Source organism: Pongo abelii, chromosome 18, assembly GCF_028885655.2.
Source record: "Pongo abelii isolate AG06213 chromosome 18, NHGRI_mPonAbe1-v2.0_pri, whole genome shotgun sequence".
Classification (NCBI taxonomy): Eukaryota; Metazoa; Chordata; class Mammalia; order Primates; family Hominidae; genus Pongo; species Pongo abelii.
Window position 1 is genome coordinate 82,751,462 of NC_072003.2, and position 25,285 is coordinate 82,776,746.

The 25,285-nt window shown below is 40.6% G+C and overlaps 1 protein-coding gene across 1 annotated transcript in view; it reads left to right on the forward strand.

Annotated features, from left to right (window-relative positions):
- The window catches only part of CDH13 (cadherin 13), a gene marked incomplete at its 5' end in the record, with an annotated part of 1,173,335 nt that overhangs the window by 722,016 nt on the left and 426,034 nt on the right, over nt 1-25,285 (forward strand). The window contains 1 exon segment of the mRNA NM_001133193.1: nt 1,834-1,978. Coding sequence (NP_001126665.1) covers nt 1,834-1,978 — 145 coding nt within the window.

The following is a 25,285-nucleotide window of genomic DNA, read 5'->3' on the forward strand; positions in this document are numbered from 1 at the left end:
TTTCACTCTCTGTGAGATGTCCTTTGTGTGCAGATATTAGGAGGCTTTGTTCATTTAATTTTTTCTTATTATTTGCATTATTTTATCTGCCCCAGAAATCAAGTATGTATGTCTGTGTGTGAACTTGCTAGTAAAAGGATGAAGTAATGTTAAAGAAAAAAATTAAAAAATTATCTACCCACACATACCTGGTTTCGTTTTGCTCACTGCCTTCAAATTCTATCCATATTTGTATGTCATGTATGATGATGCACATGTTATTTTGTGTATTTTTACTCAATATTCTAAGTAGATCAATAAAGTTTAAAAATTATTGTATTGTAATATGTTGTTACACAAACATTCATTCAACTAGTTCCCTTCCACTGGATGTTCAGGCAGATGCCAGTGTAATTTTATTTTGAGAAACAACAATGCAGTGAGTAGTTCCAAATATGTAGTGCAAACTTATATAGGATCAGGAGTGATATAAAAACAGAACAAAATTATGAGTCTTTCATGGTTTCTGTTGAATTTTGCCATGCTTTTGAAAAGGATTATACTGGTTTACAATACCAGCAGGTGGGATTTGACTCTACTGATTCATAACAAGAATGTTTGTCTTTCATTTTTCTAATTTGGGCTCTTTTTTGACAATAGTATTGATAATAACTGTAGCAACAATAGCAACAGTTAATATTCTTGAGACATATTATATGACAGACCATATATTAAATGCTCTAGAAATATTGTTTATAGTGGTTAAAAAAGTGAGCTCTGGAGGCAGACTTCCCAAGGTCAAATCTGGACTCCACCATTTATCTTCTGTTTGCTTTCATTCTCTCCTCTGTAAAAAGATCCAAAGGGTTGTTATGAGAATCAAGTGAGATAATATAGTATAGAGCTAAAGTAAGCACTGGATAAGTGTTTGTTATTATTCCTAATAATGAGTGTTTTTGTTAACCCCATTTACAGATGAGAAAACTGAGATCCAGTGTCTTGCTTGAGGTCACACAGATAGGGAAGAGTTGTACTAGGATTCCAAATGCAGATGCCCTTTTCTGACCAAAATACTCCTATGCAGGGACCAACACTTACATCCAAGAAGAAGTATTACTCTTACCACTGAGTTAAATCAAGGATGAATTAAGCACAGAAAATGTGCGCATAAGGTCCCTGTGATCTACTGGAAATGCCATGGCATAATTCTTCGTTTCTAAGACAAACAAAAAAGTTTTTTATGCTGCCTTCTTCATTGAGATCTGAAAGTAGTTCCCTGTGGAAGTGATTCATGGTGTTGTGAAATCCTCTGAAATTGTAAAGAGCCTGGTGGTCAGGAATCCCGAGGTCTCATTCAGGCCCCCTGCAAATTCTGAGTTCCTAGCCCAAGGAAATCCCCCAACAAATACTGACCTGACTTTCTCCTAAAAGATTGCCATAAACACTTTTGGTTATCTCTTAATGTACTTGGTTCATAACTGCTTAGTCAATTATTTTTATTAGCATAACATTCTTTTTAAGCATAATGATATTGGGAAAACAAATGATATAAGCATAATTTCTTGGCTATGACTGTTTATGTTTGGGGTTGTTTGTTTTGTTTTAACTTTCTTTGCAGATTTGATGAATTAATTGTAAATTTCCCAAGGGGGATCTAAAGTGAACTGATCTTTGCCTTTTATTCTGGAATGTTCCTTTTCTATTCTAGTCCCAGTGACTATCCATTGAGACCAAAATTGCAGTATTGCCAAGGGCTCATAAAACTGCTGATATAACCTTTCTCTAGAGAAACTTATTTGAATTTTCATAATGAATTAATATCTTCTTTCTCCCCCAATCTCTTTGCTCAAATAGCTATTTGTGGAGACCACTGATGTCAATGGCAAAACTCTCGAGGGACCGGTGCCTCTGGAAGTCATTGTGATTGATCAGAATGACAACCGACCGATCTTTCGGGAAGGCCCCTACATCGGCCACGTCATGGAAGGGTCACCCACAGGTATGTCACATTGGCTTACCTTTAGCATAATGGCTTAGAAAGAGGCACACTATGATCTTTGTGATTCTAGGGACTGTCTTATGGCTGTTCCAACTTGACAGCTTGTATCAGTGTTGACTTATTACTTCCCTGCGTAGAAGCCAGGTTGGAAAGCTAAAGTGCAAAGCTTGACCGAGCTGTTGCAAGCTACGGAAATCTCTTTCATTATCTCTGAAGATCATCCTCCAAGGATGACTGCCATCTAAATCTCTAAGGCATGGCTGATGTTGGGCACCATGTAAATATCCAGCTTACCTTTGTGAAGGTCCAAGGCTAAACTTTGTGCTATAGCAGGGCTTTGATGAGAATTGGGTCCCCATTACAAACTCCTCGGTTCTTTCTTTTCACAGTGGCCTTTTAATAAGAACTATTTTAGTAAAATAGGTAGGACTTCTTCCCTTCCCTTAGAAGATGTGCATGACGAAATCTTTTGTCTTCAGTCAGAGGACCAAAAGGAAGATGTTTGATATCTCTCCCTGGAAATGCATGTGCCTACTGTTATAGAAGTCACTCAAGGTTACTATAGAGCTCCCGCTATCTTTTCCCATGTTTAACCTTTCTATCAGGGATGGTTTTAGAATTTAGAGCTTCCTTTTTTGGCCCAATACATACTAATTAGAGTATCCCATAGCCAGCAGCTGAAGTCACTCCTGAGTATAATGCTTGAGAAAATGAAAGAATAAAACAGAACAATTCCTCTTTGGCTGGACTTTGATTTTCAGCTTTAAAATACACTTCAGTGAAAAAAACACCATTATTAAGAGTGTCGTGTTGCTGTTCCTAGATTATGCCCAAATAGGTAAAACAGTGATTCGTCAGACCAGACAGGAGATGAGAGCTGCTTTTACTATTTTTCCCTCTTTTCTGAATTGATGGGATCTATCAATGACATGTAGATACATGAGGCTCTGGAAATGTTGCCATGGTAACCTTCCCAGACAACCAGGTGGATAATTGTATGCAAGATGCCTAAAACCTCCTGTCAGCTTCAAGGAGCTGGGTCTTTATGCACTGCATCAGATCCCTCAAGGGCAAGAGCGACCCTCTCTCTTCCTTCCCAGCTTTAAATACACTCCGTAGAAATGAGAGCAAATGCACTGCGTGTGTGCTGGAGGGTGTTTGGGGGAGTGTTGGTGGCAGAGGGCGGAGGAGCAATGACAGGTCTGGAGAGAAGGAGAGAGGGCAGGTGAAGGGAGGTCAGGTCACTTTAGGGCAGACAGTACACGTGGCCCCTCTCTGTGAGCTGCTTTTGATGGAGAGATGGCTTCTGGTGAGAAATACCCTAGAATTTGGGTTTGATGTTTACAGAAATCTTAAACGAGCTGATGCACAGAACACATTTGGAGAACCAATGAGGAAAGCGATTAAAGAGGCCAAAGTTTGAGCAGAACAGAAAAATGATTCCCAATTGCTATCTGTGGTACCTGGGCCCCATGAGTAAGTGACTAGAATTCAGATGGGCTGGAAAAGTGTTCTAAATGTAAATGACAGTGCTTACATTCGGGATGGCTGTGAGCTCGCACATGTCTTTGTATATTATGTGTGTATATGAGTAGACGGTGTCCAACTTTCCTCCCACTGTGCCTGTCCTTAAAGTTTAGAAAAGAATTTTAGATACATGTAATATTTTTTGAAGAAAGAGTTCTTTTTGCACATTGAATTCTTTATGCACATGTTAATTTGTGTATTTTTTATGTATGTTTTTTCTGTATTTTTTAGATAGAGTTCTTTATGCACATTGAATTTCTTAAGTCACAGAGTTATTCAGTTAGAGACAGTTCTCCAGCAAAACATAAACCACCTCAAATATCTATTTATGATTGGTATTATCCTATAAAAATACATAAAGAGTCAGGTGTCTGTATGGATTCATTGTTTTCTTTCTCAGCACCCTCTGGGTTGGACTATAAAGCACGCATTGAAATAGAATCAGTCAGATTTGGGATCCAGAATGTGGAAATGTTGCAAAAGACTTTCAAACAAAAAGCCACTTAGATTACTTAGCACCCTGTAAGAGAGTTGCAGGCAAGATGGCCCCTGAAGCATCCATGAGGCCAGTGGGAATCTGAGGAAGAAGACGGTATCCTCTTTCCAACCTCTTCTTCAACTTAAATCATTTACAAGTAATAACAAACCCTAACTGGCTATAAAAATGATCGTCTCTTGTATTTCCATTATGCTCTGCTCACCTGTGGCTCATAGGATCCCATGTGTTGTAGAAATTATTCGACACCCACTGGGAGTGAGGGTGGGGCTAGGGGTGGGGTTTGGGGTGGGGGTAGGGGTTGGGGTTGGGGGCTGACTCTGGAAAGAGTTCCATGACTTCTCCATGCTCTCACAAATAAAAGATGGGAGTCAGTGCATAACCTTCCTTCAAATCATATGCTCTTTCACCTGTGTCGCCGAATTCATGGTGAACACAGCCATCAGGTATCATAGCACTGCGTCGAGTACTTACTGTGTGCCAGCAGCCATATATGTACAACATCATTTCATCCACAATCCCACTTCCTTCCCTGAGAGGTAGATACCACTATCCCTATCTTATAGATGAGAAAACTGAACATCAAAGAGGCTCAGGAACTTGACAAAGTTACCTGGCTGGGGAAAAGTCACAATTAGTGTCTATGTCTCCAGCTTCAAAATTTGGTGAATGGTTGATTATTTAGCTGGTAAGAGGCTGCCACATCTTCCTCAATTCTCTGCAAATTCTGGCCACATCTGCACTGGCATCACGCTCAAAAGACTAGTCCGGGTCTGTCTACAATAGCCCACATTTCTTCCTGGGCCTTGTGTGAGCTACAAGAAACCCAAGAACCAGCTGGGTGCAGTGGCTCAAGCCTGTAATCCCAGTACTTTGGGAGGCTGAGGTGTGTGGATCTTGAGGTCAGGAGTTGGAGACCAGCCTGGACAACATGGTGATACCCTATCGCTACGAAAAATACAAAAATTAGCCTGGTGCAGTGGTGGGTGCCTGTAATCCCAGCTAGTCGGGAGGCTGAGGCAGGAGAATTGCTTGAACCCAGGAGGCGGAAGTTGCAGTGAGCCAAGATCGCGCCACTGCACTCCAGCCTGGGCGACAGAGAAAGACTCCATCTAGGAAAAAAATGAAACCCAAGAGCCACGTGACCCACTGGGTCTGCTCTCTTGTTTCCATGTTTTACACCACAGACTCTTTGCAGGCCCAGCTGGGGGAAGTATTTGTGCAGTTCTATCAGATGAACTGATTTAGATCCTCACAGAAAATGACTAGTTCTTCTGATGAAATAGCCAGGCCCATTGAATCACCTCTAGGGTTCAATGGAGTTAAATGTTGAGGCCTTTGTCACCACTCATGTCACTTTTTTCTGAGCCCACATAACCAAAGACATCTTCATGGGGCACAGCCTTTGTGGCCTCACACAGCCCAGGGAACAGAAGGGTCCCATGCTCAGAAGGGCCTGGGGCTTGGTTTAGTGTTCTGCTGTCACCGTCTTGAAATTCTTAATAATTGTTGAACAAGGTGTCTGCATTTTCATTTTACACTGAGCGTCACAAATTATGTGGCTGTTCCTGCTCACAGAGTTGTAGCCTACAGGCTGTGTTTGACATTCTGCTCAGCTATTTAACACGGTGTGATGTTGGGCAAGTTACTGAGCCTTCTAGAAGGCTCTGCGAATGGGGATAGAATATAACAGTAGCTACCTTAGAGAAGTATATGTGAGAATTCAGTGAAACAACATGCTTCACCCAGTGCTTAGGGAATAGTAAATGTACAAGGAATGCCTTTGTATTGTTAACAGTGCAATTATTATTTTTATTCTGGAAGAGTACCCTTTAGCAAAGGTAAAGCAAAGAGACACATGAGTTGTGTGAAGACAAATTCATCTTCCAACAAACCACGCATCATTTTCATGTCCCCGTGTGTTCGAATGCCCTCGGCACCAATCTATCACAAAGGAAGGTCACCCATATTTATCTGTATGTGCAGACAGGAGATCATTCCGGCTGCTCAGCGCTAAACTCCAGGGTATTGTTTTGGTGAATCATTCCTGGATGAAGGAAGATCAACAGAAAATAATGGTCTTTGACTTTGCAGATCATGAGCTGTTCCTTTTGCAGAGCCACAGACATTGATTTATGAGGCCCAAGCCAAGGCTCTGGCTGCTCCTTGGGGGCAACCGGATCTCTGTGTGAGTTTGGTGTTTTCTGATGGCCAAGGCATGGTGTTTATGAGTAGGTGTTCATGAGTAGGGGGTAGAGGGTGAGAACTCTTGAAATTCCTGGAGGGCACTAATTCCAAGGCCCCATCATGTCTTGTTGGCATCAATTCATGGGTGTTTTGCCCTCCGGTGGTTTCCTGGGCACCTTTGAGAATGGCTGACCATGAGAAATGGCATGTCAGGCTCCCACAGAAGCAGGCCCTGAGATGAAGATTGAGGCCTGTGGTTTGCCTGAGAGGTACAGGGACAGATACCAGATAAGGCGAGGTACAGAAAAGGAAGTCAGACAACTTGAGGTGCATCATCATTATTATTATTATTATTATTATTATTGAGACGGAGTTTTGCTCTTGTTGCCCAGGCTGGAGTGCAATGGTATGATCTCAGCTCACTGTAACCTGCGCCTCCTGGATTCAAGCAATTCTTCTGCCTCAGCCTCCTGAGTAGCTGGGATTACAGACACCTGCCACCACGCCCAGCTAATTGTTGTATTTTTAGTAGAGATGGGGTTTCACCACATTGGCCAAGCTGGTCTTAAACTCCTGACCTCAGGTTATCCACCCACCTTGGCCTCCCAAAGTGCTGGGATTACAGGTCTAAGTCACTGCACCTGGCCCTTGAGGTGCATTATTAAATCAGCTCCCAGAGTGGGCAACTGCAGCTGTATCCTTTTTGGGGAGCTCTAGGAAATGACATTAAACACATACATTAGAGTTATCTCAGCTGAGGAGCAGGTAGCTAGAATATCTATTCCCCCAAGCCTGATGATGAGACATTGGTTCAAAGCTGTCCCCAAGGTGGGGCCTTAATTTCCAGACACTTGTAGCCAGCTGTGCGCAAGGGCAACCTGGGATCCATCAGCTCCAATATCCTGTCTTCTTGAGGCCTCGGCTTTCCAACAACATCAGGAGCTGACTGTAGGTTGTGTTCTCTCTCCTGGCTTTTAGCCACCCCAAATGGCAGCCAGGGCAGCTGGGAGAATGGCAGCCCCCACCCTGGACAGGCGGGGCAGCTTTGAGAAAGATAGGTGGTGGGAGGTCACAGAAGGAAAAGGATTAGCTCCCAAACTGCATGACTGACAAAGATGAATGTGGCATTTACCTAGAGGTGCACGTTCTGTGTCCTGAAAGATGCACATTGCTTAGACATGTCTGATCCTTCTTCTTGAGGCTGTTGAAGACAAGCAGAGATTAGCAGTTACATCCTCATTGTCTAACTTCTGAAAGCCCAGCCACTTTCCCTCCCTTGCTTTCCTGTCTTAGTCTCTTTATTATTATTATTATTTTTTCCATCCAGTATGCTTATCAAGCATCTATGCTGTGCTGGCACTATTCTAAGTTCTGAACGTGCAACCCTGGACCTGGCAGGTGCTGCTTGTTCCCTCCTGGTATTCATAGCTGAGGAGGGAGGATAGCAACGAATAAATAAGAAAGAAAATTGCGGCAAGTGCTACAACATAGCTGTATGGGATGCTCATCTCAGGAGGGGCCAAACCTAGTCTTGTAGTGAGATAGGAGGCCGCTCTGAAGAGATGATGTAGGGAGTTTTTGTCTTTTATTTTTCCTCCAGGATCCACCTGAGTTCCTTTTCAAGACACAGTTCCTTTAATTTTTAAACACGTCCAGCCATTCCAGACATAAGAAAAAAACAGCCGATCAAGTGGCCTTTGGGACTAATGGCTATCCTGAGAGCTCAGCTTTGCTTGGAAGTTGCTATTTTCCAAAACAGCTTGAGCTAAATAAAGATGGCTAGGATAGTTGATAGTTGATATTTGACACCTAGCTCAGCAGATAGTCTTCAGGTTGTTGCTATGGCCTGGTAGTAAAGTCCCTTTTCTGGTTACCTTTTTACTTGTTGCAGTAACTGTGATGTGGCTTTTCAACCCACTGACAATTTTTTTTTTGCTGGTATTTTCAGACTTTCATGCTGTAGGCTCCTCCATTCTCAACTGCCCCAACCAATCCTGTGTGTTTCTGGAATATCAGGCATGTGGCTATTTCTTTTTTTTCTTAGGTAGATATTTTTTTAAAAAAAATAAATAAAGCAATTCTGTTCTTTTCAAGTGAAAGAAAATGCAGTCACTCCCCAATTCCACCATCCAGAAATAACCACAGTTGACATTTTAGTGAGTGCAGTTCTGGGGTTCTCTCCTGGCATCTCTGCACAGAGAGATGCAGGTGCACAGTTTTACAGAATGGGAGCTCTATGTGCTTTTCTGTAAATCTCTCTCTTCACTCCTCAGGGTCCTATGGACATTTTTGTAAATCAATAAACATCAAGCAACATCATTGTTTCAAACAGCTAGAGTCTGGATCTACCATTGTCTACTTAACCAATTTCCTATTGATTTAAGTTGTTTTCACTTTTCTACACTTCCATCAATTCTGCAGAAGAGAGCTCATCTCTTCCCATGTTTGTGACAATTTCTATAGGATACATTTATATGAGCTGGATTAATGGGACGGCGGATATGCCTTGTTGTTTTGATCCCTATTCGGGTGATGCTTCTAATCAGAGGATTTTAGTCTGTATCTTGGCTAAGCTTGTTCATGCAGCAGGATACAATAGTCTTTCTTCTCACACACAAACATACTGATGGATATTTTTGTTTGTTTCTCCAGATGACACTCAGTATCTACAAGTTTTTGTGGTCATTTCACTAGCTGTTTTGTAGATTGTGGATGGCCTTGCTATGGAATCCTTGCTGGGTATTGTGATGGAGGCAGAGGAATGCAGTGGTTGAGACTTGCCCCTTTCCTCAGGTTATCACTGGAATTTTAGTGAAGAAGCGCTGCCCAGGGATGGTATCATTAACATGCTGCAGAGCCCTTGAGCTTGGAGGAGACAGCACTTGAATTATGGTACAATTCACTCCAGTACAGGTGACCATAAAACAAATTTTATGAAAGAGTTGCATAATCCAATCAGAGACCATTTCCCAAAGGGAAAATTCACAACTAAATGGAATGAAAAGTACTATCTGAATTTCACTAGTTATTGACTCCACCTGGTCATTCAAGATGAAAGGGAATGCTTATACATTGTTAGTGGAAATGTAAACGAATACAACCATATGGAAAGGAGTATAGATAGTTCTCAAAAAAACTAAAAATAGAACTACCATTTAATCCAGCAATCCTACTACTGGGTGTCTACACAAAGGAAAAGAAGCCACTGTATCAAAAAAACACCTGCACTCATGGTTATCACCACCTATATTTATCACCACACCATACATACATACACATGCACAAAGGAATACTATTCAGCCATATAAAAGTATAAAATCAGCCGGGCGCAGTGGCTCACGCCTATAATCCCAGCACTTAGGGAGGCCAAGGCGGGCGGATCATGAGGTCAAGAGATCGAGACCATCCTTGCTAACACAGTGAAAACCTGTCTCTACTAAAAATACAAAAAATTAGCCAGGTACAGTGGCGGGTGCCTGTAGTCCCAGCTACTCAGGAGGCTGAGGCAGGAGAATGGCGTGAACCTGGGAGGTGGAGTTTGCAGTGAGCCGAGATTGCGCCACTGCACTCCAGCCTGGGCGATAGAGCAAGACTCTGTCTCAAAATAAATAAATGAAGTGTAAAATCATGGCTTTGGCAACAATGTGGATGGAACTGGAGGCCACTATCTTAGGTGAAATAACTCAGAAAGTCAAGTACTGCATGCTGTCACTTAAAAGTCAGAGCTAAAACACATGGATGTAGAGTGTGGAATAATAGACATTGGAGACTCAGAAGGGTGGAAGCGTGGCAAGGGTGTAAGGTGTGAGAAATTACTTAATGAGTACAATGTATGTTACTCGGGTGATAGTTACACTAAAAGCCAAGAGTTCACCACTGTGCAACATGTAACACAACTGCACGTGTACCCATTAAATGTATACAAATAATAAAAAAAAAAAAGAAGCTGAAACTTTGCCAAGTTGCTCCTAACTATGTCTGAAGGTCCTCTGGTGATATCTCACACCGGCTTAGAACCAAGGCAGTCGGCTCCCTTATCATAGCCATTGAGATTCCCCTCCTCCATATCCCAGGCCCCCACCCTGATAAGCACCACTGCACATGTCAGGCCTGCCTTGATGGGCACCATTGCACATGTGAGGACTCTTGGCTGCTGGCTCACGGGAGCTGGATACCAAAGCATCTGCTGGGACAGGAGAGAATGCCTTAACCCCTTTATTCTTTCTGGTGGAAGAGTATCTAACCAACCAACAGAACTGTCTGTTTCATCTTTAATGTGGATAACTATGAAAATAGCTCTATTCATTTTTACTCACAGCTCTCTCTCCCCCTAAATTCACACATGCATCTCTGGGGCTGGAGATCAGCTCAAGAGACGGACACCCCATTGTTTCCTGAAACTCTCTCCTCTCTAACCATGAAGTCTTATTCCTGGACTAGCCTATGTATCTGTTTCTCTTCTGCCCATCATCCACGCTCGTATCATTCACATTAGACCTTTGTATTCTAGGTGAACTGGGGAGATGTGGCCCTTGGGTTCACTTTGATTACTTCCTTGTAAAAATAAATGCTTAATAGCCTTGCCCACTAATTTTTTGGATATATTTTAGGCCCAGGCTGGGAGCCATCCTTCCATCACTCTATATTTGGAAGAGGAAATGATTTGTGGCATCAAATATTTAAAAATAAAAGTAAAAATGTTAAAATTAATTGACTAACGTAATTAAAATAATAGTTTAAAGTGGCAGCAGGGCAAAGGAGCATTTGTAGCTTCAGAAATGTAGTGATCATTCTACAGTCTTTTGAAAAGATAAACCTGTCAGGAATTTCTAGCCAAAATGAAAATTGGTGATGGTTGAGCAGCTGCAAAGCAAAAGTGAAAAAGTCCTTGAGTTGTCCTAGCACAGAGCATGCTCACCAGCGCCATTGGATCCCATCCCTGATACCAAAGGATGCACTGTGAATAGCCCAGCAATTTTTAGCGCTGCAGCTGAGTAAAATGGAGTGGCAGATCCAAATGTCATTAAACATTTATAATTTCAGGGAAACCCTTATTTCAAATCAATTCCTCATAACCATTTCATCAGTAAATTCATTCAACAAGTATTTATTGGGCAGTTTCTATGAGTCAGATAATATTCTAGGGGCTGGGGATATAGCAGTGACCAAGACCATTTAGAACTCTCTTCTTAAGACATTGCCACCTTCCTGGGAGGAGAAAGGTGCCAACAAAAATGGATAAACCAGATAAATTAAGTTTTGGATAAAATAAAACAAGGTACATTGTTTTATTGACATAAGGTCAAGAAAAGGCCTCTCTAAAGAGGTGATGTTGAAGCTGAGCCCAGTGAAATAAAGGAGCCTACCACGTAAAGGCATGGAGAAAGGATGTTCCAGACGCAAGGGCCAGGAAGTGCAGAGACCTGAGGCAGGAATGACCCAAGGGACGGTAGTACCAGGTGAGACAGGCAGATGGGCAAGGGCAAGATCCTTCTGAGCATGAGTCAACAAACTATGGGCCATGGGCGAAATCTGTCTCTCTGCCTGTTTTTTTTTTTAAATAAAGTTTTATTAGAATACAAACGTGCCCATTCATTCATGTATTGACTATGGCTGCTTTCACAGCATGTTGGTAGAACTGGGTAGCTGGGACAGAGACTGTGTGTTCCACAGAGGCAAAAGTATGTAATACCTGATCCTCTGCAAATAAAAAGTTTGCAGACCCCTGGCTTAGAGCTCCATACATTTTGATTACATTTTAAACTTAGTAGGAAGCCCTTGGGTGGTTTTAAGCAAGAAAGGAGTTAGATATGATTTTAATGTTGAAAAATGACTTGTGCTATTCCATGGAGAGAGAAATAGGGAAACAAGGCATTTCAATGTTCTAGGCATGAGAAGACCATGGCAGCTATGGAGATGGAGAAAAGAGATCACATAAGATTTTTACAGCAAGTGTGTGACAAATTGGAAAATTCTAAATATTATTACTTATATTTATATAATATTATATATATTATTATATTATTACATGCCAGCTTATTATAACTGATGCCATCTATATGGAATTACAATAATACTGTAAACCTTAATAGGTTTATACATTTTCTGCAAGTATAAACCAGACTCTACCTTCAGTTCTCTTTCTCAGCAACACAGTTAAGACCAGGAGAACTGAATGGTTTTCTCTTCATCCTCCAACTTCCAACATTTAGCAGAGTCCCAGGCACAAATTATCCACCCAATAAATTCCACTGGATGAACAAATGGCCCCAAAGGCCAGAAAGCCTGAATCCTGATAAACTGTTTTTTAATTCAATTTTTAAATAGATGGTTGTATTTATTGAAAATGTATTCATTCCTTCAACAAATACCTTTAGAGTACCTGCCGTATACCAGGTATGCTGTTTAATGAGGATGGGGTTGGAGGGGGTGAATGCATGAAACAGGATCGATGCTGACTTTGTAGAGCTTGCAGACTAAAGAGGAAGTCAGTAAATAAAGCATCAGTGCTACACAGGGGAACGTCAGTTTTCAACTGCTACACAGGGGAGCATCTCTCTAGGATTAAGGGAGAGAGATGATGCCTGTCCCAGGGTAACAAAGCAGTGATAATCAGCTGTATATTTTTCTAGCACTATTGTGTACTGGATACTGGTCCGTGTTCCTCACCTACCTTTTAAAGCAGTCCTTACAAACGTTTGACAATTGAGGAAACAGACACTCAGGGAGGTTAGGTGACTCCCCCGTGGTCACACAGCTGGTGGGTGATGAAGCTCAGATCGAAACTCAGACCTGTATGACTCTAATTCTTGTGCTTTTTCATTTCATCCCCATCCACAACACCCACTGTCCTTTAACTATTTCACCCATGATGATGTTGCAAGTAAATCCAAAGTTGCTACCTTAAATGTAAGAGAGCATTTTCTTACACAGATGAGTGAGTTTATTTATTTTCATGTATTTGTGTGTGTGTGTGTGTGTGTATGTGTGTGTGTGTGTGTGTGTGTGTAGATGAGAGAGAGAAAGAGAACACCACCAACCTTCCTTAGTTGTTTTATAGTAGCCCAGCTTGCCAGGTAGCTCCACACAGCCCATCCCTACTGGTGGTAACCTCAAATAAAGCCAGATTCTCCCCCTAGCGGTAGTTTGAGAGATGCTCAAGAACTCGAAGATTCATAAAGCATGCTGAGCCATCCATCAGTCAAGACAGTCCACAAATGTCAGAAAAGATTGATAATCAGCAGGGAGCTTGATAAAGCAGCTTTTACTGCAGCACCGTTGCTCTAAGACTCCCATCCCTTCTGACAACGCGGTCTAGAGCTGCTACTTCCATTTATCTATACAAATACCTTTGAATCACTTCACCTTAATATATATACAGTAAGATTTTTTTAAAGCCCTGAATAATTTATGTATGGAACCACCTCCCTTCTCAACCAAATGGAAGAGATTCAGTATGCTAAGTTCAATGGGAAGAGGGCATATAAAATCCCTTTCAAGTATATGTCTTATAAAATATAGGTCACGAATTGGGTTTTTCAGTATCAAAGAAAAAAATTTTAATAGACTTACAGCTTTCTTGCTTTAATTATGGGTGCATTTTTTAAAAACCAAGTATAGTACCCAAAGCTATTTTATTATTCAGAAGACTGGCTCTTTTCAAAGAAGTCTCAAAAGTTTGGTTTGGGGAATTCTTGTGTTTTCTTTCTTGCTCCAGTTTACCACTTTTCTTTAGTGTGTCACCATCTTTATCTCCTATGATACTGGTTTATAACAGGCTTCTAACATGGATGCCTTCCTCTTGGAGGCTGGTCGGGGTTCGTGTTCCTACAGTCAAGCTCTGTATCCTTAAAAAAGGGCCTGCTTTTCAGAATGATGGAGAACCTCGCTGGCCTGTTTCCCTGGCCCGTCAAATCCAGACTCCAGAGCTGCTTTGCCATCTGTTCCTCTCCTTCCTTCTCATTTCTGCAATTTTACCCTCTATCTAGCTGAAGAGGTTCTATGCTTGTTGACTCACACTAAAGTCATAAGCCAGGGCTAGAGGGGATGACTTGAATAGTAACATATGTGTATACATATATGTGTGTATGTATCTGTACATTCACATATACACACATGAAATTAATCACCTTCTGTCTCTGATGCCCCACTCAAAAATGTCTGTGTAGATTTTCACTAGCTTTGGAAACTACATTTGATGTGATTTAACTGGAAATGTTGACCCATGCAACTAAAACTCAGGTAACCCAAGAGACTACTACTGCTGGCAGAGTTGTGTTTGGTGATTTCAGACACCATGGAGCAGTGGCCCAAGTTTGAATGATTTTGTCCCCAGGAGACACTTTGGGTTCCACACTAGGGAAGGAGAGGGTACAACTGGCGTCGAGCAGGCCAAGGCCAAGGACTGCTAAGCATACCTCAATGCACAGAACAGCCTCCACAACAAAGAATCATTTGGCTCTAAATGTCAGTAGTGCCAAGTTTTCTCCCTAAATGGAGAAAATGAGGAGTTTTAGTTATAAAGCCCAAATGTAAAGTTGGCAGGAGAGATGCTACAAATTGTAGGCATTGGTTGGTACCTTTCTATAGTGATCAACAGGAACCCACTCCTCTAAGCAGGATCAATGGACATGGAGCTCGTTTTAACAGTGAGCATTTTGCGAGTGGGAGATGTTGCCAGGCCCTCTGCTGAGGGCTTCCTGTGTGTTATCTCATTGACTTACCACAGCAGTCTAGAGGCAGATGCTATGATCATCTCCATGTCCCAGTGAGGAAACTGAAACTTCAAGAAGCTAGAAAACAAACTGTCCAGCAGAGCAGAAGTATTTTCCTCAAAATCCATTCTGCTGTCCTTTAGTAACAGACCCCATTGTACCTTAGTAGCAGGTGTCCGTATGAAGACTGTATTGCTCAGCCTCCCTGGCAGCTAAATGTGGTGATATGAGGAAGTACTGACCAATGAGCTAGGAGCAGGGGTCTATGTTAGACTTCTAGGATGGGTTCTGAAAGGAGCTACCTCACCTAGGAAGAATACCCTGTATTCTCCTCCTACCACCTATTTCTTTTGCTGTCTGGAGTAGCGATATGATGGCTAGAACTCAAGCAGCCACCTTGCTCTGTGGCACAGCCTCAAGGGTAGAAAATATGTGCTAGGAAGGAAGGACAAAACACAGAATAAGACCTGATTCTGTTGCCTGTGGAATGCCATGGCAGCCCTGGATTGCTTCTCTCCAGAATTATTTTACATAAGATAATTATGAACTTCTGTCTTATGTAACTCACTGTTATGTTGAATTCTCTGTATTTGTAGCCAAATCTAATAACAGCTGAAATATGCAGCATCACTCAACCAGTAAAAATTAGAGCCCAGACTATTTGACGTTGAGTCAAGCCACGCTTTTTAACCACTGTGCTGTGCTGCTCAAGACATAAGCCCACTTACGCCTCTGTATGCCTTTCATGCACCAGTTTTCCTATGGTAATCAGAAAATTGAGTCTTTATTGGAACAAAAATGGTCTTTGTCTCCTCTGTTATCTTAGAGTTCCTTCCAGAAAGCATTCTAAGGCCTCTTTGACATTAGATATTTTTATTAGGTAAAAAAAAAAAAACACTGCCTTATGATGGGAACTTTCTTAGTGTAGTTATTTTGATTTCTTGCTATTACTGTGATTTCAGATCACAGTCTAGTACTAATAATCTGAAAAGATTCCAATAATGCACACCATGATGGGGCTGCCATTTATGTCGGTGTGCTGGCTTCATGTCCACATTCCAGGGGCCAGAGAGGAAAACTTTAAAGGGCTCTAGAAGGTTTTCAGAGAATATTAATTTTTTTCTTGCTAGTGAATCAAGTTGAAGTGCATCATGAGAACGTACCTGTGAGTTCATCAGGGAGATCGATGTATTCTGACAAGGGTACAGCACAAGGGTTGAGATGGCTGATTCCCATCTCCCAAAGATCTGGTTTGCAGCTATGTTTCCACTGCGATTATGAGATTTAAACATGTTATCTTACCTCTCTGAGCTTTGAGTAACTCCTTTGATCATGAGGCTAATAACAATGCCCCGAAAGGAAGGCTGTGAAGGTTTTGTGAGCAAGTAGATATCAGGCTTTGAGCACCATGACCAACAAAATACCACATGGGTTACAAATACTGGCAGCCACCAATGGCTTCTTTTCAGTGGTGCTAGTTCAGGAGGGTCTTAGTGTCATCACCCAGCAGCTTGCAGGAGTTGGAAAGACTCTAGAGACCCATGGAGCTGAATTCTAGTCCTTGCTCCTTCTCTTATCAGCTGTGTTAATTTGAGCCTCTATTTCCTCTACTGAATTGGTGATAATCTTCTGTGGCAGCACTTTGTAGGAGTTTGAATTGGACACATTCGAAATGATTCATTATAGAAATATAAATAAAATTTTATTTGTGCACAGAATTAGAAACAATGTGCTCTCCAAATTTTAAATATTTGTCACAAATTTGCAATTTCAAAATGGTTGTCAGGATTCTCTCTCTCACTCTTTCTCAGTTTTAATGAGATATAATTCATATACCATACAATTTACCAATTCATCCATATAAAATTTGTCATTCAGTGGTTTTTAGTATATTCACAGAATTGTGTGATCATTGCCACAGTCAGTTTTGAATATTTCTATTATCCCAGAATGGAACACTTTAGCCATTAGAAGTCATTCCTCATAGTCTTAGGACACCACAAATATACTTTCTGTTTCTGTAAATTTGCCTTGCTGGGCATTTCATAGAGAGAGAGTACATAGTACGTGATCCTTTCTGTCTGGTTTCTTTTACTTAGCATGTTGTTCAAGCTTCATCCATGTTATATGTAGCAGGTAACAGTACCTCCTTCAGTTCTATTGCCAAAGATAGGGCTTGTTTTTAAAATAAATTTGCTCTTGCCATAGGAAATGTTGCTTTAGCTTGTACAGATGAATACGCACCATCCTTCATCAAGATTAGTCTTGAGTTATGCAAATTCTAAATTATTTGAGATATTCAACAATGTACCACCTACAGAAAATACATCTGTTCTGTGTACCTTGCAGTTTTTTAATGAGAATTAAATGAGATAATACATGTAGCAGCAGGGCTCAATGTATGGGAGGGGGTTCCTCGAGAAATAGGGCCTTCTACAATTTTAGTTTGTTTGATTGTTTCATGGTAGATCTATTTCTTATCTGCTTTTTCTATAATTTCACCTTTTTTTTTTGGATCTGGGCATACACATGTAGGCTTGTTATATGGATATATTGCGTGATGCTGAGGCTTTGGGTATGATTGAATCTGTCACCAGGTAGCAGCATAGTACCCAACAGTTAATTTTTCAACCCTTTCTCCCCAGCACCCTCCACTAGTCCCCAGTGTCTGTTGTTGCCATTTTTATGTCTAAGAGTTCCTTATGTTTAGCTCCCACTTATAAGTGAGAATGTGCTGTATTTGGTCTTCTGTTCCTGCATTAATTCAATAGGATAAAGGCTTCCAGCTGTATCCATGTTGCTACAAAGGATATGATTTCATTCTTTTCTACGGCTGCATAGTATTCTGTGGTGTATATGTACATTTTCTTTATCCAGTTTACCGTTCATGAGTACCTAGGTTGATTCCATGTCTTTGCTATTGTGAATAGTGCTGCAACAAACATATGAGTGCATGTGTCTTTTTGGTAGAACAATTTATTTCATTTTGGATATATACCCAGGAATGAGATTGCTTGTTTTAAGTTCTTTGAGAAATTGCCAAACTGCTTTCCACAGTGCCTGAACTGATTTACATTCCCACCAACAGTATATAAGCTTTCCCTTTTCTCCACAGCCTCATCAGCATCTGTTGCTTTTTGACTTTTTAAAATAGCCATTCCAACTGGTGTGAGATGGTATCTCATTGTGGTTTCAGTTTGCGTTTCTCTGATGATGAGCGATCATAATTTTTCATGTTTTTTGGATACTTGTTTGTCTTCTTTTGAGAATTGTCTGTTCATGCCTTTGCCCACATTTTAATAGGGTTATTTGTTTTTCGCTTCTTGAATTATTTAAGTTCCTTATAGATTCCAGATACTAGACTTCTGTCAGATGTATAATTTGTGACTCTCTTCTCCCATTCGGTTTGTTGTCCATTTACTCTGTTGATAATTTCCTTTGCTGTGCAGAAGATCTTTAGTTTAATTAAATCCCACTTGTCAATTTTTGTTTTCATTGTGATTGCTTTAGAGAACTTAGTCATAAATTATTTCCCAAGGCCATTGTCCAGAATGGCATTCCCTAAGTTTTCTTCTAGGGTTCTTACAGTTTGAGGTTTTAAATTTGAATATTTAATGCATCTTGAGTTAATTTTTGGATAAGATGAAATGTATGGGTCATTTCATTCTTCTTAATATGGCTATCCAGGTATCCAGAACCATTTATTGAATAGAGAGTCCTTTTCCCATTGCTTATTTTTATCGGCTTTGTGGAAGAGCAGATGGCTATAGGTGTGCAGCTTTATTTCTTAGTTCTTTATTCTGTCTCATTAGTCTATGTGTCTATTTATGTACCGTACCATGCTGTTTTGGTTACTGTATCCTTACAGTAGTGTTTAAAGTCAGGTAATGTGATGCCTCTGGCTTGGTTCATTTTGCTTAGGATTGCTTTGGCTATTTGGGGTATTTTTTGGTTGCATATGAATTTTAATAGTTTTTCTAATTCTATCAAAAATGACATTGGTAGTTTGATAGGAATTGCACTGAATTCATAGGGAGCTTTGGGCAGTATCTCATCTGTTTTTCTGTTTATCTCACTTTAAGGAATCTCCATCTATGAAAATTCCAACTGATTAAATAAAAAATTAGTCATAAGTCCCCTCTAACAGACCTGCTCATCAAGTGTCTCCAAGATGCTGTTTAAAAAAATCTGGTTTCTTCCAAAGTGTCAAGCTTTCAGGAGCCCACCAGTGGTTCAAGTTAGATACCCCTTCGTAAATTTCCACCCACGTCCACATATACATGAGGCAATCTGAGACCTTTACCTTTGTCAGCCTGAGTACATTTCTATTATGGCAATGTCACAGCCGCATGTATGAGCTGTAATGAAAGACAGCTTTTGAAAACTTCTATTCTAAGGTCTTTCCTGACCTATTTCAGCAAAATGTGTAAGTGAAAGACATTTAGACACCTTTTGTCTTTATCTCTTTTTGCCCTAGGCAATTAGGTGCCACAACAAATGACATTTTTGCTCCTTCAGCAAGCCATCATGGCTCACCTCATAGGTGGGAGACACCAGGATGAACACTTTCAAATTCATTATCCCATTCCGTCCCCACAGTGAGATTGGGTATTACTGTCTCCATGTTTCATATGAGGACACAGAAGCTCAGAAAGGTCGACACCCATAATCAGAGGGGGAACCATGTAAGTCTGCCTTTGCCCGACCTCAAATACCATCTTCCTTCAAGGATACTGCATTTCCTCTGTCTCATTGTGGGTTAATTACTTCTTAGTATGCCTGCTTGTCCTCTATGATAAGGCACTTTTATACTTATTCAGCGGTCTCTAACGTAAGCGTTCACTCCTGCTCCCCAGCCAAGGCTGTGCATATAAATAGGAAATGTTGATTTTATTGCTTATGGGAGATGCAACAGGCAAGCATCAAAAACTGTGGTGGGGTTTCAGCTGAAAGTGTGCAGGTTAAGAAGCTGCTCTAAGTCATCCCTGTCAATGGGGTTTTTCCTTACAGCGTGAGACAGTCCAGCTATGCCTGGTCCTAATTGCAACTCAAAGGATATAGTCAAACTACATTTTAAAAAGGGCAAACATCACCAGGAGGAAATTTTCTAGAGTTAGAAAAACTGTAACCAGGAATCTAGAGATGACATTTATCTTTTAAAGTATCAATCAGAGATGCTTTCTGTTGCAGGCAACAAAATAGCAATCAGCACAGCTTAAACATCACAGGTTGGTTTTCCTCATATTTCCAGAAGCTGGGAGATGGGTGGCTGCTTCTTGTGTTTCATTGACTTGATAGTTGGCATCTCTGTGCGTCTTTGGACTTTCCTTTGTGGCTCCGAGAAAAAGAAAACATACAAAGCAGTATTTATGTATGTGTAAGCACATGTGTGAGTGTGCATGTGTGCATGTATGTGTGTGTGTATACGTGTATTGTGGGCTAGGGAGGAAGGGATTTGGAATGGATTTGGGGTTAGCCTGTGTGTGGTCCTCACACTGTACCCAAAAGTTAAGAGACCACTAAATGAAGAAGAAACCAGCATTTCCCAAGCTTTTATTATGAATTAGAGAATTAGTTGGTGGTGAGAGGCATCACTGAAATGGTCAATTTGTTAAATAAGAGAAGGAATCAAAGTCAAACTGGCTTCTTTACTGGCAGAATTTTGAGAGACTTCAAGACGTGAATAGGCATGTCAGTTTCCAAGATGATGTCACACCAGTGAATCTGTTATGAGCAGGATGTTCCGTGAGCCTGGCACATGGGAGGTGGCAGATCCTTTGGAACAGCAGCTCTCAGATCCTGAGCTGCTAGTATCATGGGATGCTGAGTGGGCGTGCTCCTCCTCCATAGAGGAGTTATTAGAGCCACAGAGTTAAAGTAAAATGGCCCGAGAGCAAGACAATGAATATCAGAGAGGGTCACAGGGTATCAGGTGGACTTCTGATCTTGGGAGTGTGAGCACCTACACTGGACAGAGGGGAGTTTGTGAGCAATTTTGGGATAGGGACCATGACATTAATACTTCTTGAATCTCATTCCCTCCACACTCACCCCTCCAATTTAGCTAGCTTTCTCTGAAAAGCCAATACTCAAAGAATAAAATGTTTACTGAATGAATTAACATGTTATGTAAATGTCAACTCAAGAATTTTGGAGGGTCATTTATTTCACTCCTTCTCATGGGGACCAAGCATCCATCTAGGTTCTTGGTAGGAAATTGACTATCTGGGATCTTTAAGATGGACATAATAAGTCCAAATACAAAATGGCAGACAGATTTTCTGCCTGTGGATCTACCCAGAACTGTTGGTAGCTGTGTTTTGGGTTTCCAGATAGTCTCTCTCCCTCACTTTCCTGTTTACTAGTAAGTGCCTGGCTTTGATGTACCTGTACTATGCAAGATACAGAGCTATGATTTTCATACATATCACCTCATTTCAGCCTTGCATTATCCCAAGAAACAGATAAAGGAATTCTCATTTACAGATAAGGACCTGAAGCTAGTACACAGGAAACTAACCTAAGTCTCATGACTTCCCTTCACATCTTCTCTAAGATCATGTGACTCTGTCTATATAAAATAGAGCTCAAGATGGAAAAGGTGACTTTAAACTCATAGGCTTTTACCATTGGCCCAGAGGAAAAATGGAGCCGGAACTGCATTGCTTGGTTAGTCTAGGGACCAGTGAAAGTAGAGTGATAATTTGGGACTTTTATGAATGTTTCTTTTATAGATGTTTGTATCAGCGAGTGTTCTCTAGGGAAACAGAAACAATGGGAAGAGAGTGTGGGTTGGAGGCAGAGGGAAGGAAGAAGAGAGAGAGAGATTCATTGTAAGAAATTGGTTCTTCCAAACACCGCATGTTCTCCCTCATAAGTGGGAGTTGAACAATGAGAACACATGGACACAGGGAGGGGAACATCACACTCTGGGGCTGTCAAGGGGTAGGTAAGGGGCAAAAGGAGGGAGGGCATTAGGACAAATACCTAAGGCATGCGGGGCTTAAAACCTAGATGACAGGTTGATAGGTGCAGCAAACCACCATGGCACAGGTGTACCTATGTAATAAGCCTGCACGTTCTGCACATGTATCCCAGAACTAAAGTAAAATTTAAAAAAGGAAATTGGTTATTATGATTATGGAGGCTGACATCTGCAGTCAGTAGCTGGAGAGTCAGGAAAGCTGATGTGTGGCTCCAGTCTGAGTCTGAAGTCCTGAGAACCATAGAGCTGATGGTATCGTTTCCGGTCTAAAAGCCAGCAGGCTCAAGACCCAAGAAGGGCCAATGTTTTTTTTAAGTCCGAAGGCTGGAGTGGACTGATGTTGTAGTTCAAGACAGGCCTCTTACTCAGCTTTTTGGTTCTGTTCAGACCATTAACTGAGTAGATGAGGCCCACCACATTAGGAGGGGTCATTTCCTTTTCTCAGTCTAATAATTCAAATGGTAATCTCTTCCAGACATGCCTTTACACCCAGAATAACAGTTGCCCAAGTACCTGGTTACCCCATCCTCAGTTGAGTTGACTCATAAAATTAATCATCCAACTGTTGTAGGCCAAATGTTGGCCCCATGATCTCCACCCCCTAGCATTACTCCTGCAGTTACATGACTTCACATGGCAAAGGAGACTTTGTTAGTGTAATTAAGGTTATTAATCAGCTGACCTTAAAACAAGGAGGTTACCTAGGATTATCCAGGTGGACTCAGGTAATCACATGGGCCCTTTAAAGCAGAAGAGGAGGGCAAGAGAGTGAAGAAGAGACATGGAGCAGCAGAGGAGAGTTAGAGAAATCAGGCCAAGGTTAGTTTGGAGGGTTGCCAATTCTGAGATCCTGAGAAGGATTCAACCTGCTGCTGGCTTGCAGATGGAATTGGGCTGCCTGGGAAGTGTGAGAAGTAAATCCATTCTGCCAGCACCCCAAATGATGCTGGAAAAGGATTTTTCCCCCAGGGATTCCAATAAGGAACACTGCCCTGCTGAAACTGAGATTTTGGCCTTATGAGCCCCTAAGCAGGAAACCTACTGTGAACCCCACGGAGGTCAGACTTCTCACCCACAGATACTGTTGTTGTTTTAAGCCACTTAATTTATGATAATTTTTTACAATAGCAATAGAAAACTAATACAGAATGTGGTTACATTATCTTACATACCATTTAAGATTAAAGCTGCTTTTCACAACAAAATAACAGGGATTTTTTTTAAAAAAGCACACAAATTCATAAACTGTTTAACAGCTATCAAAAGTTCATTTTCAAATGAATTACCAACTTATAATTTTCAAGTATTCCCAATACTAACATCATTCTTAAATTAAAACAGCAACAGAAGCAATCTCGGGGTCATGTTTAGCAACACATCCTAATGAAACTCCCAGAATAATGAATACTTTTGATATACGTGTGATGCCACTCATTACCATGAACCCTCTTTTGAGGAGGTCATGCTGACTGCATTAAGGAGCTTTGTGTGCGAGTCTCCAGGCCACTCAACTTTCAGAAGTCACATTGCCGCTTGCCACAATTCACCTCGCTTTCCCAAAGTAGAGATCTTTCATAAGATGCTGGGATTTGAAGTGGAAATGACACTGACAGAACGACATTATCCCTGCAATTGGGATAAGCTACCATCATTAAGGAAGTCGCAGTTGCTGGTTTAAGGCTTGTACAGCTTTTCGATATTCTCCAGATAGTCTCCTGACACCTACACCTAGAACACATGTGTTGGAAGTAATCCTTTATGATAGGTCCCTTAATGTACTTGTTTTGGAATATGACCTCTCCTGCCCTGTCTTCATTGCAGAATAGCTGGAAAGTCTGAAATGGGGAGCACAGAAGGTCGTGGTGTGGTGCTTGACACTTAGGAACACTCAAAAAAGTGTATAAATTGCCTTGATTTATCACATACTGTGCGTAAGTTATGCTGTTCTCATTCAGCCAACAGTATGTTTAATCCCCAAAGCCCTCTTTTCTTTCCTCTTCTTTGTTTTTAGCATATAGCAGCTTATTGCAGTATAATTCGTAGACTATATGGTTCACCCATTTAAAGTATGTAATTCAGTGTTTTTTGGTCTATTTATAAAGTTATACAATCACCACCACAATCAATTTTAGAACATTTAATCACTCCCAAAATGAAATCCTGGGCTCATTAGCGATCATTCCTCATTTCCTCAAAAACTCTTTGGTACTAGACAACCAATGATCCACTTTCTATCTCCATGGATTTGCCCATTCTGGACATTTCATATAAATGCAGTCATGTAATACGTGGCCTTCTGTGTGTCTTCTCTCACTCAGTATCATGTTTTCAGGTTTTATTCATGTTGTAACATTTATCAGCACTTCATTTCTTTTTATTGATTATTAATATCACATTGTATAGATTTATGTTTTATTTTAAGTTTTTACATTATATTTTATGACATTTATCCATTTAAAAGCCCATGGACATCGGGTTGTTACTACTTTTTGGCTACTATGAATAATGCTGCTCTGAACATTTTTGTGTAAGTTTCCTGTGGATATATGTTTTCATCTTTTTCTTAAGTATATATCTGAGAATGGAATTGCTGAGTTATAAAGTGACTCTGTGTTAACCTTTGGAGAAACTGGCAGACTGTGTTTCAAAGCAGCTGTTCCATTTTACATTTCCATCAGCAGTGTATGAGGGTTCTAATTTCTCCACTTTTTACCAACACATTATTATTGGTCTTTAATTACAGCCTCCTTACTAGGTGTAAAGGAGTATCTCATTATGGTTTTGATTTGATTTTCTTTTTCAAGATTGCTTTGCCTAGTATGGGTTCTTTGTATTTCCATATGAATTTTGAAATCAACGTTTCAATTTCTGTAAAAAAAAAAAAGAGAGAGAGAGAGAAAGGCAACTGGAATTTTGAAAGGCACTGTTTTGAATCAATCTGTAGATCAACTGGAAGAATATTGTCAGCTTAACAATATTGAGTCTTCCCATCCATGAACATAGAATGCCTTTCCATTTATTTTTGTTAATTTCCTTCAACAATGTTTTGTAGTTTTCAGTAGACAAGCCTTGCATTTATTCTGTTAAATTTATTCCTAAATATATTTGATGATATTGTAAACTGAATTATTTTCTTAATTTCATTTTTGGATTATTCATTGTTATTATATTGAATCAATTGATTTTTATATACTGATCTTATGTCCTTTAAACTTGCTGGGAGCTCTCTTTTAACACAGACGTTATTATGCTTATTTTATGTCTTCAATTATTTGCTCAAATCTCATAGTAGAGTTACTGGAGCCCAACATTCATATTCTGTTTGTTATACACTCATAATTATACAAGTATATGTGCACAAGTCAAATATTAAACAGATACATACTGAGGTAGCATTG